Source organism: Microtus pennsylvanicus, chromosome 7 (genome assembly GCF_037038515.1).
Source record: "Microtus pennsylvanicus isolate mMicPen1 chromosome 7, mMicPen1.hap1, whole genome shotgun sequence".
Lineage (NCBI taxonomy): Eukaryota > Metazoa > Chordata > Mammalia > Rodentia > Cricetidae > Microtus > Microtus pennsylvanicus.
Window position 1 is genome coordinate 37228132 of NC_134585.1, and position 15371 is coordinate 37243502.

General features: G+C 38.9%; 1 protein-coding gene across 3 annotated transcripts in view; it reads right to left on the reverse strand.

Moving 5' to 3' along the window:
- The window catches only part of Khdrbs2 (KH RNA binding domain containing, signal transduction associated 2), a 393774-nt gene that overhangs the window by 130939 nt on the left and 247464 nt on the right, over positions 1 to 15371 (reverse strand). For all 3 annotated transcript variants that reach the window (XR_012911354.1, XM_075980542.1, XM_075980543.1), the window contains exon 6: positions 11639 to 11837. Coding sequence is in view for 2 of the 3 variants with exons in the window: in XM_075980542.1 (XP_075836657.1) it covers positions 11639 to 11837 (199 nt within the window). In the remaining variant the exon portion in view is untranslated. The remainder of the gene's footprint in view (positions 1 to 11638; positions 11838 to 15371) is intronic.

The window sequence follows — 15371 nt, forward strand, 5'->3', positions numbered from 1 at the left end:
AGCTGCAACCTTCCCTAATCCATGTCCATATCACCTGGGGATCCCACAAACCATTTCCAACTCATACCCTCCACCTCTATTGCTTTGACCCAGACCCCAGTTCTAGCAGGCACCCCTTATGAAGCTAAGGGTGGCTCCTCCCAGGGAAACAAGTAGGCTGACCTACTACTACCTCCTACTGTTCCTCAGATTCAATCCCCCCCCAATCTCATTCACAGCTCTGTAGCAGGAATCTTGCTGTGGTTTCCCTTTCCTCTCTGACCTCATACCCAAAGGATCACAAAGATCTTTCCTTCCCCCAACTGATCCCAATATTCCAGCCTTCAACACCAGCAGGCATCCCCCGAGAACACACCATCTGAACAGGACAGGAAAACCAGCAACACAGGATGGATGTAAAAACAGGATTCATCCTTCTGCTGCATCTAAGAACTACATCTCAACATCAAGGATAAACATTACCTCAGTCAGGGTAAAGAGTGAGGAAAGATATTCCATGCAAATGAACATATAAAGCAAGCTGACATAGTTATTTTAATAGCTAACAAAATACACTTCAAACCAAAACTAATCAAAAGAGATAAGGAAGGACACTATATACTCATCAAAGAAAAAAATCCACCAAGATGACATTTCAATTCTTAAAATTTATGCCTCAACTGGGCTTTAATCCCAGCACTCAGGAGGCAAAGTCAGGCGGATCTCTGTGAGTTCAAGGCTGGCCTGGTCTACAAGAGCTAGTTCCAGGAAAGGCTCTAAAGCTACAGAGAAACCCTGTCTTGAAAACAAAACAAAACAAAAACAAAGAAACAAAAAATTATGTCCCAAGGGCACCAAAGTTTTTAAAAGAAACACTATCACTGCTTAAATCTCACATTGATGCCCACACTTGCACAGCCACTATGGAAATCAGTATGGCAGTTCCTCAGACAGTTGGCAATCAATCTGCCTCAAAACCCAGTTATATTTCTCTTTATCATATACATATACCAAAAGAATGCTTCATCTACTACAAGGACACTTGCTCAACCATGTTCATCGTGGCTTTTAAAATTATAACTAGAAACAAGTTAAGTGAACCTCAACAGAAGAATGGATAAAGAAAATGTGGTACATTCATGCAGTGGAATATTACTCAGCTATTAAAAATAATATCTTGAAATTTGCAGGCAAATGAAGAAACTATAAAAAAACCATCCCAATTGAAGTACCCCCAGAATAAGGAACATAAATATGGTATGCATTCACTTATAAGAGGATATTTGCATTTAAATAAATGATAACCAAGCTACGATACATAGACCAAAAAAAGTTTGGTAAAGAGGAAGGTCTAGAGGGGCATACATGGATATCCTGGGAAGGGGAAAATAGAACAGGTTTTATGGGCAGACCATATAGGGGTGGGATGGGAGTGGAGGAATCTGTTGAGGGGGTGGTAGGGTGGAGGGCAAGAGTGCAGCGGCAGGGAAGGACAGCTGGAATCATGGAAGCATCTGGTGGTGGTGTGGAAATCTAGTGCAGTGGAAACTTCCTGGAATCTATGAAGGTGATCCCAATGAAGACTCGTAGCAATTACTCCTAGTAATTAGGAATCTCTACTGTCCAGCTCTTGTTACCCAGGTGAGATTCCAGTGGTGGAACTGTATTGCATTCAACTGAGGTGTTGGTCAATGGGGCCCATGGAAATCACCAAACAACCCTGGATGTTGCTAAGACAAAAGATTGCTCTCTGGAAACTGACTTTGTGAGAACAACATCCACATAAATCATTGAACGGGAAGTTAAGTTGGTGCCTAAATGGATCTCACAACCCTACATTCTAGTCTTCTGGGCAGGAAGGTGACTAGAAAAAGAAATGGAGACACCAATTCATCCACAAAAACCTTTGACCTACAATCTGACTTGCCTCTAAAATATGCTAGGGCAATGGTTCACAGAGCTTGTGGCAGTAGCCAACCAATGCTTGATTTAACCCAAGGCTCATTTCACAAGAAAAAACCCACACCTGACTCTGTTTGGGTTAACAAGAATCAGAAACTAGGTAGACCAGAGGCCTAAGGTAAAACCAAACAACACTACTGATCAAAAAAAATCAATAAAAGATTCCTAATAATATTCCGGTGTACTCATAGATCAGTGCCTTATCCAGTAAGTATCAGAGAGGCTTCTTCTGGTAGCAGAGGGAAGCATTCAGAGAAAAGAAAAAAAAGCAGGCAAATCATAAGATGGAAGCTGTTTGATGAGATTTGATCAGATACATGGGTATAGGAGAAAGGGGACTTTTTAAACAGAAGGGTACCCAAATAATTACAGTATCAAAAACATAGGTCAGTGGAGTCAGAAAACATTTTATGTAGTTGTGGAGATTGAAGCTAAAAATTCGTCATGACAGCTTGTGCAAAGCCTAGGACAGAAAACAAAGGAGGGGAGATTGGGCTCCACCTTTGGCCATGTTAGTTTTTGAGGGCTTCATTGCCACTGGGGTCATGTCAACATGAGTGGCCTGTGCAGTCAAACAGGACTGAGCCCTAGCTGCTGCTTTGGGCCACGTCTAGGTCCTTGGTCCAACATCACATAGGAAACAAATGTGTTGAAATCCAAGGATCATGTGGAGACAGTCTGTCCCTTGCTGGCCCCAGGATAGCTGGCCCTGTCCTTTTATGAACAATGCAACAGAAGAGCTGGTGCCATCAACACCCCCCATGCGAGAGCTGACACCTTGGAAGAGATGGTCCCACCTCTCACCACAGACATGGGAGAGCTGGCCCCAGGGGCATGAGCCTAAGAGAACCTGCTCTTACCCTTGTTTAAAAAGGGTAGTGCCAGTGGCCTGGAATGACCAGGTCAGCTATCACCCAGATGCACATCCTGGACCATGGGTTAGCCCACACTCCAAGCTGCACCATCAGTGTCCTACTGGACTGTGCAAGGAGACTGGTCCTGTGGAACGATGGCAGTGGTATCCTCGTGACTCTGGGCAACAACAGGATATCCAAGAGGAGTTTCAATGAGGGCCCGGTGATGATGGTGTACCATGATGGTATACTAGAAACCAGAGGTTTTGAACCAGACCAGGACTCATTGTAGGAAACATTTTGCAGGCGGGAATGTTTGGACAGAAAGGAGTCTACTGCATTACGTGTTGCAACTCCTGATGACACTAGGATTTAGGAAGAGGTGTTGAAAAGATGGAGGCATGAGGTGGGTTTTTTGTTTGTTTTGTTTTTTTTAAACTAATTCGGAGTGCATACTTACTGCAGGGTGAGAGGTAGATATGGAAGGACTGGGAGGTGAGTGGGACTGGAGTGCATGATGTGAAATTTCCAAAGAATCAATGAAGAATTATGTTTAAAAAACAAACGAATGAATGAATAAACAGACAAACAAAAGACAAAGAGGGGGATGGCTGGATGACACGTGTTTCTTTGGAAAGAATTTCAATGGAGCTTGTCTTCATTTGGTGAAGGAAAAGGGGAAGATTTGGTGATTTATTTTGGGGTGATAAATGCTACATCAAATTATTTATGAAACCTAAATGCTGTCATGTGAATCTGAAAAATGTATATTAATGCAAACAAATTAAATAAATAATTGTACATTTCTTATATAACTAAATAATAAGCAGCATCTAGATGTGAAGTGAAATACTTTTTGTAATTGTATTTAGAATCCTGTGTGTGTGGCTATGGCCTACAGTAGTTATTCTTCTTAAAAGGTCTGCATGTACATTTGTAGTGCAAACAGAATAGATTCCTTTACTAAACAACAGAAACTAAACACAAAGTCTTTTCCTCTCTAAAGTGGAAATGTCTACTCACTGTTCTTTCGATCAAATAAGTTCCCAGAAAGCTCTTTTTAAAACATGTTTTCCTATCTCTGCATTGGCTTCTGGTTTGCACAACAGTATGCTCAGGCCTGCAGAACTCCTTTCATTTGGGTACAGTTCTAAAAACTGAGGGATAGAATGTATGGGGAGATAACATTTATTTTGTACATATGTGTATGCGTGGTGTTCATTTGTGGCTGTGTGCATGCATACATGTGGGTGTCATAGAGGCCAGAAGAGGGCACCAGATTCTCTAGATCTGGAGTCACAGGTAGTTGCAAGCTACCCAATGTGGGTGCTCGGAACTGAAATTCTTGTTTTCTGTAAAACACTCTGAGCTCTTAGCCTCAGAGCCATCTCTCCAGCCTGGGCAAAGATATCCTCACACTCTGATGAACAAAGATGATAAATAGTTGATTTTTTTCAGTAGTGTCAATAACTAGAAACGAATAGAGAACGTGTATGCGTGTGTGTGCTATGATGTGCGTGCTCTTGCATAGGTATGCACACATGTATCTTCTAGAGAGTCGTCAGAATTCTATGGAAGGAACAGGTGAACTGGGAGACATTTGGGTAATTTCACAGATGTATCTGCTTGCAGAGAGGACTCAAACAATCCCATACGCCATGCTGTCGGTGCATGGTCTCTAAGTTTTAGATATAGGTCTTTATGGGAACAATATGCCTGACCTAATGACTTGGAAGGAATAATTTTGAGAGCCTTCTGATAACTTTCTCTAAAATACCATTAGCAAATGCATTTTAACTGTTGACATAGTATCCTCAGGACATGGTAGAGCACTAGTGAACTCATGGCGGCTGTGGTTGCCCACATAAGACCTGCACAAGATCAATCGAACCATCATTTTAGCATAGATAGAGGTTTCACAAGGTCCTGTCTAGTGTGTGTGTGTTTATGTTGTATATTGTTACCATTTTGATATAACACGTGAGAGAAGAAGGTATCTGGGGCGTATATTCCAGTCCCCCATCTTGGAAGGCATGGTGGCTGGACCATCTTAGACCTTAGTGGAGAAGCCTGTCACAGTGCCATGCACATGGCAGAGAGCTCTGACCTAGACCTAAACACTGGCACAGCCTTTGAAGACCTGCCTCCATGACCTTTAGGCAACTTCTCCCCTTGAAGGTTCTACAGCCTTTAACATAGTACCACATGTTTGGGGTTAAGCATTAAAGTGAACCTATAAGTACATTTCAGGTTTAAGGCATAGCTGGATATAATTCTCAGCCTTACAATGAACCATGCAAAATGTGTACATATTTCTTGTGACACGCAGATCCTTTGAGAACACACCTATGGAACGAACTCCAAGCAGCATGAGACCATGTGTATGAACGAAAGATAAGAATGATGCTGCCTCAAATACATTAATATTGTTAATGTAATATATTAATAGTAGTATAACCAAAGTGAGAATTTAATTTTGTATACTAATAATAAATATCCCTAACCATTGTTCTCTCCTTGTCCACAGTGCACACACAGACACACACACAAATTAGTTAATCGATAATGCTTTTTTCATAACACAACCTAGAGAAAACTTTAGTATTATGTTTATATGATATAATATTGTCCAGTGGCTAGCAGACATTTCAAAACAGAACAAAGTGAGAAAACAGTCACTGTATTGCAAGAGACATTTGTCATCTTCGTAATTTGTAGGTAGATTTTTTTTAACTCAATCCCAAGCATTGTTGTGAACCAGAAGAATCCTCCTTTATTCTTAGGTGATTTGAAATCTAACACATTAGAAATATGGCTCATTCAGACTTCAACCACAGGGGAGGTATACCAATGGGTTTAAAGGATGAGTGTTTTATTATTTGTGGAAGCAATTTATTACGTAGTTGTGACTAAATACTATTAACTTTCTCTGAACTCAGAACCACAGTAATATGATGCCCACCCAGCCCATAGCTTTGCAGCACATTCCATTAACCTCACATGTTTCAACTATTTTAAATATTAGTTCCATTTCAACAAACAAAGTCCTGCAATGCATTCTGGTAAATTAGTCTCTAATAAGAAGAGACTAGAGCATGAAACTCCAACAAGAATGTTTAATGGAATACAAATATCCAATCTAGAGGCTCTAATAAAAGTCTCCTCTCTTTGGGTGAAGGCCCTTGGCTATTCCACAGAAACCATCATACGTGGCTGCCCTCAAAATGCATTATAGATCAGACTTGTAATCTTTCCTTCTACAAATGGCACAAGAATTGATTTCAATTATCATGTAATACTGATTTCCCTCTCCTGTCAAAAAGTTCTCTGTACACACGAAACTAAAGGTTGTCGGCTTGAGCTCATTTACGGAACTTTTAAGGACTATTGATTTGTCTGTGAAATTTCTACTTCTCTCGTAGTTACTGGAAGGATACCTCAGAGGTTGAATTAGATGGCTGGATTGGCCAGCATGCCGATAGGCTTAGCGAAGACTGATGAAAAAGAAACTCAAAATTTGTCAGGATGCATTTTGTAAATTAGGTTAACATGATTGATTATACTAAGCCAAAATTTCTCATGGAGCATTGGCCTGAATTTTAATTATCTCTTTTCTTCCTGCTTGGTTTTGTGCTTTGGTACATGTCTTTAATGTCCGCACATTAACCTTTGGAGAAATTATGAAGTGGTTTAAAAATAAATTGGACTTATGTCTTTGGAAACTAGGAGTTGTTTTGTAGACCTACAGAGACTTGTTTTATTTCTTTCAACTCCATCAACCTATGAGTTACCAGTGAGTATTTATAAAAGCACATGTGTAAGGCCAATATTTTCTGTAGGATTTTATGTTCTTACAGGCACTTAAAGAACCCAAGGGCATTTATCTTGACTTTAATTTTCATACAATTCTTATAAAAAAAAAAGATAGCGTGCCATAAGTAATGACTTTTCAACAGCACTGACATCATTCTGAGTAAACGCAGATGCATCCTACAGGCACAGTGCTTCCTTTAAACAATCTTTCCCTGTCCTGTCTCCCACATACATTGTTCTATACATGCTATATAGACATATCTCTATGGGGACAGACCCAGGCTTTGTGTGGCTTTAAGGGTCGCACATTTGCATTCTATCAGAAGAAACCCCACAAAATCATGGATATAAAATCAAGATGAGAGAGAGAGTGCTTCATTTGACAAACCACAACCAACTAACAGCAAATTTTTAGAAGCTTCAAACTGAGATAAGTTACAAAACTCACAAAACATATCTTCTCTCTCTCTCTCTCTCTCTCTCTCTCTCTCTCTCTCTCTCTCTCTCTCTCTGTGTGTGTGTGTGTGTGACAGTAAGAGAGGGGACAATTTGGGGGGTTTTGTCTGACACCTTGTTTGAGACACAGACTACCTGCCTGGATTCTCTTACAGCCTCCAGGGATTCTCCTGTATATGCCTGTAAGTCTCCTATTTTGCCATGAAGCACTGAGATTGGACATGTTTGCATTCCATGTTCAACTTTATGTCTTAATGTGGAATCTGGGTGTCTGACTCAAGTTCTCACACCTGAACAGTGAGCAATTTACCACTGTGCTATCATCCTAGGTCCGTCCCTTTCTATTAAAATTATAGCCTATGATCAAGTTATAACATAAATGAGATTGTATTTAAAAAATCTAATAGAGGAGAGAAAATACAGGATATTTTTTCTGTTTTCAATGAAAGAAAAAATATTATTGATGTTTTGTTGTTGATATTTATCTTCTCAGAAGCTTGCATTTTATCCGGCCTCTGTTTTCATTCTCCTATGCCATTTCCACTGCTCAGTCTAATTTACTGTTTTACTAACTTTTTCTCCTAGATTCTCTACCTTTGCAGTAAAGATACCTTCTCCTGGTTTTGCCCTCACCATTCCCTGCTCATGGAAATTCTCTTCTTCCTGGTTCTCAAAGATTTGCCTATGGTCTCTATCTTAGAAACTTTGTAAAACAACCATAGCCATGATTGGCAATTCTTTTTACTGGAACATGGGCAGTGTGGTAATTTGAATGTTGTTCGCCCCATAATCTCATAGGGAGTGGCACTATTGGGAGGCATGGTCTCGTTGAAGGAAGTTTGTCCCTGTGAGGGAAGCAGTCTTGAGGTTTCCTGCTTAAGATTCGATCAGAGACACATTCTACTTCCTTTTGCCTTATGATCAAGAAGCACCATGTCTGCCTGCACACCGCCATGTACCCTCCATGATGATAGTGGACTAAACTTCTGAAACTGTAAGCAATCCACACGAATTAAAATTTTCCCTTATAAAAGTTGCCATGGTCACAGTGTTTTTTCACAGCAGTAGAAACCCTAAGGTGAGTAGTATTAATTAGATATGCAATTTATGCTATTCTGCATTATCATTTAATAATTAACAAAATATGTATATATATAAAATATTTCTATAAAATATTTCTAAAATATAATAAGTAGTTTAATCCTATTGTTGCTACTAAGCAGTTTACATAGAACTTAAAAGACAAATATAAGAAATATTTTCTGTCTTTGGGATATGCAGAGGGTTGTAATGGTCAAAGTTGAGGTAAAATGAATTTTAACAGATGACAGAGTGAGATAAGAGTCCCACAAAGCAAATCCACTGTTTATGGTGGTTATGGGACCAACTCTGCCTCCCCAGACAGGTTTGATTTTTGACAGTCTTTCCAGTCTCTACAGATGGCCATCTTTCTAGCACCTGGTTTCTGGGGATATCCAGATCCCTGTAGTGGAGGTATTCATAAAGGAATCAGAAGATGTGCTAAATACTGACTTGGAAATTCAGTTACTGCCCGGATGTGCAGGTAGTCTGTCAGCATAGGTGTGTTCTCTGTGAGAAAGCACCAGGTAGGATTCTACTCTGATCTTTACTGAGAGAAAGAACAGTGTTTCTGGACACCGAAGACGGTGCACGGCTAGCCTAAGCATCTCTAATATTACACCAAAATGAATAGCTCATTGGTAGCATTGGCATCTGCCCCAGTCACTTAATATACCATGATTAGACCTGTCTGTATCTTCAAAAGTGTTATTTCACTTCTAACCTCTGGTAGATCTGATGAGATTCTAATTCATTCTCTGTGAATTTTTGTTCAAATACAATTGCCAATTTTTCTAACTTCCCTCAGTTATAGTGATGGCTCGGCAAGTTGTGAATGTGTTTCATGAGAAGACGTTTAACAAAAAAGAATCTTTCAAATATTTAATGTTGGGATAAGAACCCCCAAACTACATACATACATACATACATACATATACATATACATATACATGTATATATATATATATATATATATATATATATATATATATATATATATAATGATGACCTTAGAACAGCGGTCTCAATCACTGTAAGCCATGTCTTTTCTGGCCAGCTGCAGGAGCAGATCTGATTAACTCCACGCATTTTGTGTGGTCAGAAACTTAATGCTGGGGCCCAGCAGGAGAAGGCCTGTGAAGAAGGAATTGAATCACACTGGGGTTTATAACAAAGGGAACCTTTTTTTTCTACAAAATTTTATCTGAGAGTTAAGAATTCCTTTTAGATTTTTCACTATCAACTCAGCATGGTGCTATTATTTTGCTATTGAGACGCTTAAATTTTTGTTTTTCCTTCCTAGCACAGAAGCATCAATAGTCTGGAAGTTGAGCAGAAAGCAGAGGTCTCTAACTATAGTCCAATTAGGTACTCCAGAGATTGCCACTAGTGGCTCAGCAGACTCGCCTGAAACTTTGTATGTAATCAAATTCTTTCTAACAGAAAATTCTGTTTTAAACATGAAAAGTTTTCACATCTCCCACCACCTTTTTGTTCACCCGTGTAGTATGGACTTATTTTGTAAATAATCCATCTCAGGTAGGAGGTGTCACATTCCTGACTAAATTTTGTGTTAGCTTAATTACAAGTTGAGTTATGTTTTCCGACTTTCCATTAATATCCAAGTTTTAAACATCAGTATCTGGTATATAGGAGATAATACAGATGAACATATTTTGTCAGTTCTAGAATGCCCTTGTTTAATTTTCCTTCAGTCCTTAAGACATTTGTCAGTGTTTTACGTTAAAATAAAAATGTGTACCCAGCATTAAGCATTAGTATCTTCTAGAGTGGAACCTACCGACAATGATTACTTTATTTTTGGATGAAGCTTTGACTGGTAATTAGCTAGCATATAGGGTATAATGATTTATATGATTTTAGAGCCCAGCACATGAGAGCAATTATTATTGAAGGGTTTCAACTTAATGAGCAACGATTTGCAGATGGCATTTAAGAGGAGGACATTTGTTGGCAGAATGAAATAAATGCTTAGGTTACAGGGTGAGCATAGTAGAACAATTAAAGACACACATGCTTTTTGTGATGTACTTTGAAATGTATCCATTTATTCTTATTTTACATGTATGAATGCTTGTGCATGTATGTATAGGCATGACACAGTGCCTTTGGAGACCAGAGGAGAACATCAGCTCTATATGGTAAAAAAATTACAGAGACTTGTAAACTGTCATGGATTCAAAGAATCAAACCCAGGTCCTCTGCAAGAGCAGTAAGCGCTCTTTACTACTGAACCATCTTTCCAACCCCAACAACAACCCTTTTTTATTGCATGATGATCTGGTTTGGATCATTATGGTAGATTCCTGAGATTACAAAATCACAGGACATGAGCAGGAAACTCTTTCCAAGCTTCATAATACAGCAGAAACAGAGAAACTATAACACAGTGGCTTTTCTTAGCAAGGTCAGAGGATTCTAGAAGATACAAGATGATCTGGACATAAAGAGGGTTCATGCTGCACAGCATTATCCCCTGAGACAGTAACTACCATCTTCATAAGATCAACTGTGTCTGTTATTACAAAGATAACCACAGCTGGATATGCTGCGTGCTGACATTTTCTCATAGAAGGAGAGGGAAGAAGGGCTATATTGGAAACTTACCTGAATAGCCATTCACTTCTCTAAGCCAATTGTATGCAATTCTGCTCTAATTGCATATGGATTTAGGGGTGGTGAACTGGATTCCACAGCCTGGAGACGATTTGGTGAAAGAGATCCCACTTATGGAGCTACAAGGAAGCCACCATCCATGCTGGATAAAGACATTCCAGTGTGGTGGCTCCAGAGCCCCCTGCTCCTATTAGTAACACCTCACCATGTGCTGGAAGCAAACCCAATATTCTCATGAGTTCCTCAGGAGGAACTTTGGTGGAATAGAACCTTTGTTAGTCCCTGGGACCTTTGAAAGAGGTGGTGGAATAGACACCGCTGGGTTCTCCACAAGAATAAAATTCTGGAGACAGAGGAATGGGAGGAGGGTATTGAAAGACCTGCATTTCATGTTTACACTATACATTTCAATTCTGGATGACAATCACATATCTTTCAAATGGCCAATGAAAGTGACAGTCGTGAAAATGGGAGGCTATCCATCTGTGCCTACAGTGTATACATTGATGCTCATATTTATTCATTTTCCTTAATGTTCATTCACTTCCAAGTGAATTCTATGAGCATACAATTCATACCACACTTGCAATAATGTATAACTATTTCCAATTTGAAAGCTGATCAAAATTTGTAAAGATGGGAACACCTTAGTAGAGTTGATGTCATATGAACTGCAATGATGACATTGATGAAATTTTTTTCCTAAGTGTTCACATGTAAATCTATGGCTTAACTTCTGTTGTAAATGATATTTGTGCCCTACAACTGACATTACTTCTACTTTTATGGAATGGAGTTTACTTTCTGAACCAGTAAATTTAATTCTTCCTTAGCATAAATTTCTTGGGGGTACTTACATATTCTTCATAAGCCTCATGGGCTGGAGGTGGGGGTGCTCTATATCCTGGTACAGCTGCTGTTCCCCTGGAACGAGGTGTAGGGACACCTCTGGCTATTGGGGGCACTGGAAGAGCTCCACGGGTAACAGTGGTCCCCCGAGGGGTAAGAACACCGCGTCCAGGTGGTGGTGGTGGAGGAACAGCACCCCCACGGCCCCTATGAGAAATAAGAGACAAGTAGATGAAAGAAAAGAAAGACAAGAAATTATGTGTTCAGCTCACTGCATCTATAGAAATCTCTTTCTGATAGATATTATTTAATACATAAAGTGCTTTGAGTCACATTAAAGCATATTTCTTTAAATATTATGATTTAATGAAAGCCATGAAATATATTTTGATATTTTCAATTATATAATTTTAAAAAGGAGAAAAAAGAAATGGAAAAAGAAAACTGAAGTCTTTCTTGACTATATTCCAGACATTAAAAGAACAAACAGACTATTATCTGAGATGTAGTATGTTGGCTACATGTGGGACTGTGTGTGTGTGTGTGTGTGTGTGTGTGTGTGTGTGTGTGTAGACTATCTCCATGTTGGGAGTTGTTGACAATAATCTCCAGTGTGGCCATATTTCAAAAAAAATCAATAAAATGTGACATTCCGGCCAGAGTGATGCCACTGTGCAGTTACAGTATCTTGAATTTCACATCACACTATTATCTCCGGAGATAGTGAAGTCACTGGCAGATTTTCACTAGGTAACCTCAGGGCTGCTGAATTAGTGCTCAGCAATGAGAAGGCCTAATGAGTGTTTTCTACCACATAAAAAAAAGTGATCTGAACAAAATCATGAGAGCAAAGGATGCAGCCATTTTTCTGACGTTCTGAAACATTTAGAAAGGATGTTCACCTGAAATCTTTAGACAAATACATGGTCATTTCACTGTCCATTGTCTGAAAGTTGGCCTCTAGAAAGCACTGTTATCAGCAGGAATGCTAAGCCTTGAGAAAAATTATGATTGTTGGAATGTCAATGATCATAGTATTCAGCTGTGCCATCAATGGAGGCATGGTTTAAACTGCTCTGAACAGCCATCAATTGGCTCTTTCATCCTGGAAGAAAATTGTTGTGGGACAATGGTTTTACACTGTAAAGATTTGTTTCTTGTACTTGTTTAATAAAATGCTGTTTGGCTAGTAGCCAGGCAGGAAGTATAGGCAGGACAACCAGGCACGAAGTAGAGAATTCTGGAAAGTGAAAAGATTCAGTCTACATTCATCATCCAGACACAGGGGAAACAAGATGTGACTGCCTTACCAGAAAAGGTACCAAGTCATGTGGCTAACGCAGACAAGATTGTGGGCTAATATAAGGTATAAAAGTTAATAAGAAGCCTGAACTAATAGGCCAATCAGTTTATAATTAATGTAGGCCTCTCTGTGTTTCTTTGGGGCTGATGGCTGCAGGATCGAGCAGGACAGAAACCTCGGTCAACAGAAAATGAGTGCTGGGAGTGAAAACTTGGCTTACCCAGCTTATGAGTAGAGACTATACAAAACAGTAGCCTAGAGCCAAGTCCATAAAGGACCCAAACCCGCAGTGCCAGTTTCAAGTGCAATGGCTGGGTCGACAAGTTAATGTTATCGGATGACATTAAGATACCTGTTAAGTGCCCTCGCCTCCACCGAGCTCCTGAGCTGTCTATATGTGAAACGTGTGAACACATGGTGCCCAGCTCTTAGTGATGTCTTGGGAGGTTCTAGAATCTGTAGGATGGGGACCCCTACTGGAGGAATTACTTATCTGTGGACACACAAAGAGCAAAGCTCTCCCAGTCACAGGTCCCCATCACAGTGAGCCATCTTCCACAGGGCCTTTCCAAATATGATGAACGTATCCCCTTCACACTGTGAACCAAATAACTGTTCTTTCCTCTGTTAAGTTGCTTCCTATTGAATATTAGCTTATGACGAGACATGTCACTAATATAGCCTCCAAGTGCCTGGTTCCTCAATGGTAACATACTCCTAGGTTTGATGACTAGGGTAATAATTCTCATTTAGTTTAGCATTTTAATGCTATCAAAATGTACATGTGTTGATAATGAACTACATGTGCTGGCTATGTCAATGAATCATAGTAGGTAAATATTTCAATTACCTAGACCTAAAATAATATATTTCAGATTGAGAGGTACCTAGATTTCTAAATCTATATAATATTTCTGCTTTAAAATTATTTCATGCTCATATTGGTTCCGATTTTTCATTACATTTTTTCTTCAACCAACTCTTAGACCCAATCTTAGCAAAACTTCTTCCAGTGTGTCTCATTCCCTCTTATATGTCTTGTCATTTCCTGGCAGTATTAACACCATTGCTTTCTCCTGTTCAACCTAAAACATGCACCATCTCTTTTAGGATACTGTCCAGGGCTAAATCCCCAGTGCAGTAGTCTTTCAGTTTCTGACTTCTTCAAAGAGCATTTTCTGCATTTAATCTTCTCTTCATGTTCATTTCTGAACCAAATGTCATCTCTTTACTTCTTGTTTTCAGCACTCTGGGAAGACACTTGGCTGAGCCTGCCAAGCCCACAGCCTACCAATTTCCTCTTATAGCTCCCATGACCCTGTGTCTCCTGAGTTATATTTAAAACTTCTCCGAACTATTATCTGGAAAATGTTTCTTTGGACTTTTATTCTTTTCTCTATTCTGTCTCTCTGTATTTCAAGTGCTGTTCATTTCTGCCAGCCTCAGGTCATGGGTTTGTCTTCATTGTTTCCCCAGTTGTGATTCAAGTTCTTTCACCACTTCTTAGCCTTGAACACAGCTAATTGCTCAAACTCTTATCATCATGCCAATTTCTGAGATCCTTTCCAAAATACAGATACGGGTCCATCCCTTTAAAATCTACCAGTTCTATATGTTACCTCTGGTGTTGTCCCCCAAATCATCCAAAATCTGCCCTTAACATTAATAGTGTTCCTTTATTTATTTGATTAAGAAATGAATTAAAACTTTGGAATAAAGATTCACCAAAATTTAAGTCCATTCAAATTTTGGCAAATACTCTGAGTCAAAAGAAACATTTCTCCTTTAAGTTTCCATCAAGATCTGGTCCCCTATCTTAGTAATAGAACAAATTCTATTACTATGATGCTTTTAAGATATCATAATAAGATAAGTAATTTATTTTAAGTAGTTAGATTCTCAAGGAATACTGAAGATATGTTGCTTTGTTTGGTGTGTGAAATATATAGTTAATATTTACCTGCTAAACTGCTTAATAGTTAAAATAACATTTCAGTACCACAAATTTGTGAGGTTTTATTGTTCAGACTCTAGCATGAACCTATTTAAGATGATTTGCAAGGATGCTACTTTGGAATCAAACAAAATCAAGCTAGAAATGCAAGTTTTATAAAAGACTTGTCTCATGTAAAATATTACATCTTGTATCAATAAGGATAAAACCTGGAAAATTAGTACAATGTTTACTTTTTAAATTTTGGGATGAAGTATGAACAAAAGCTCTGAAACGTTTTTGGGTCTTTTCCTTCAGATAGATTTAATTGTCCCAAAATTTCTACATCAATTTATGTTTAGAGCTAACTGCTGAATATTCTATTTTGGAATCCTTAATTTTTTTCTGAAAAATAAGCAAGGTTTTAAAATATTAAATGGAAAAATCAGTGGTGTATTGATAATGATTGAAGTGTTTGGGGAAGAAATTGCAGAATACTTTAGTT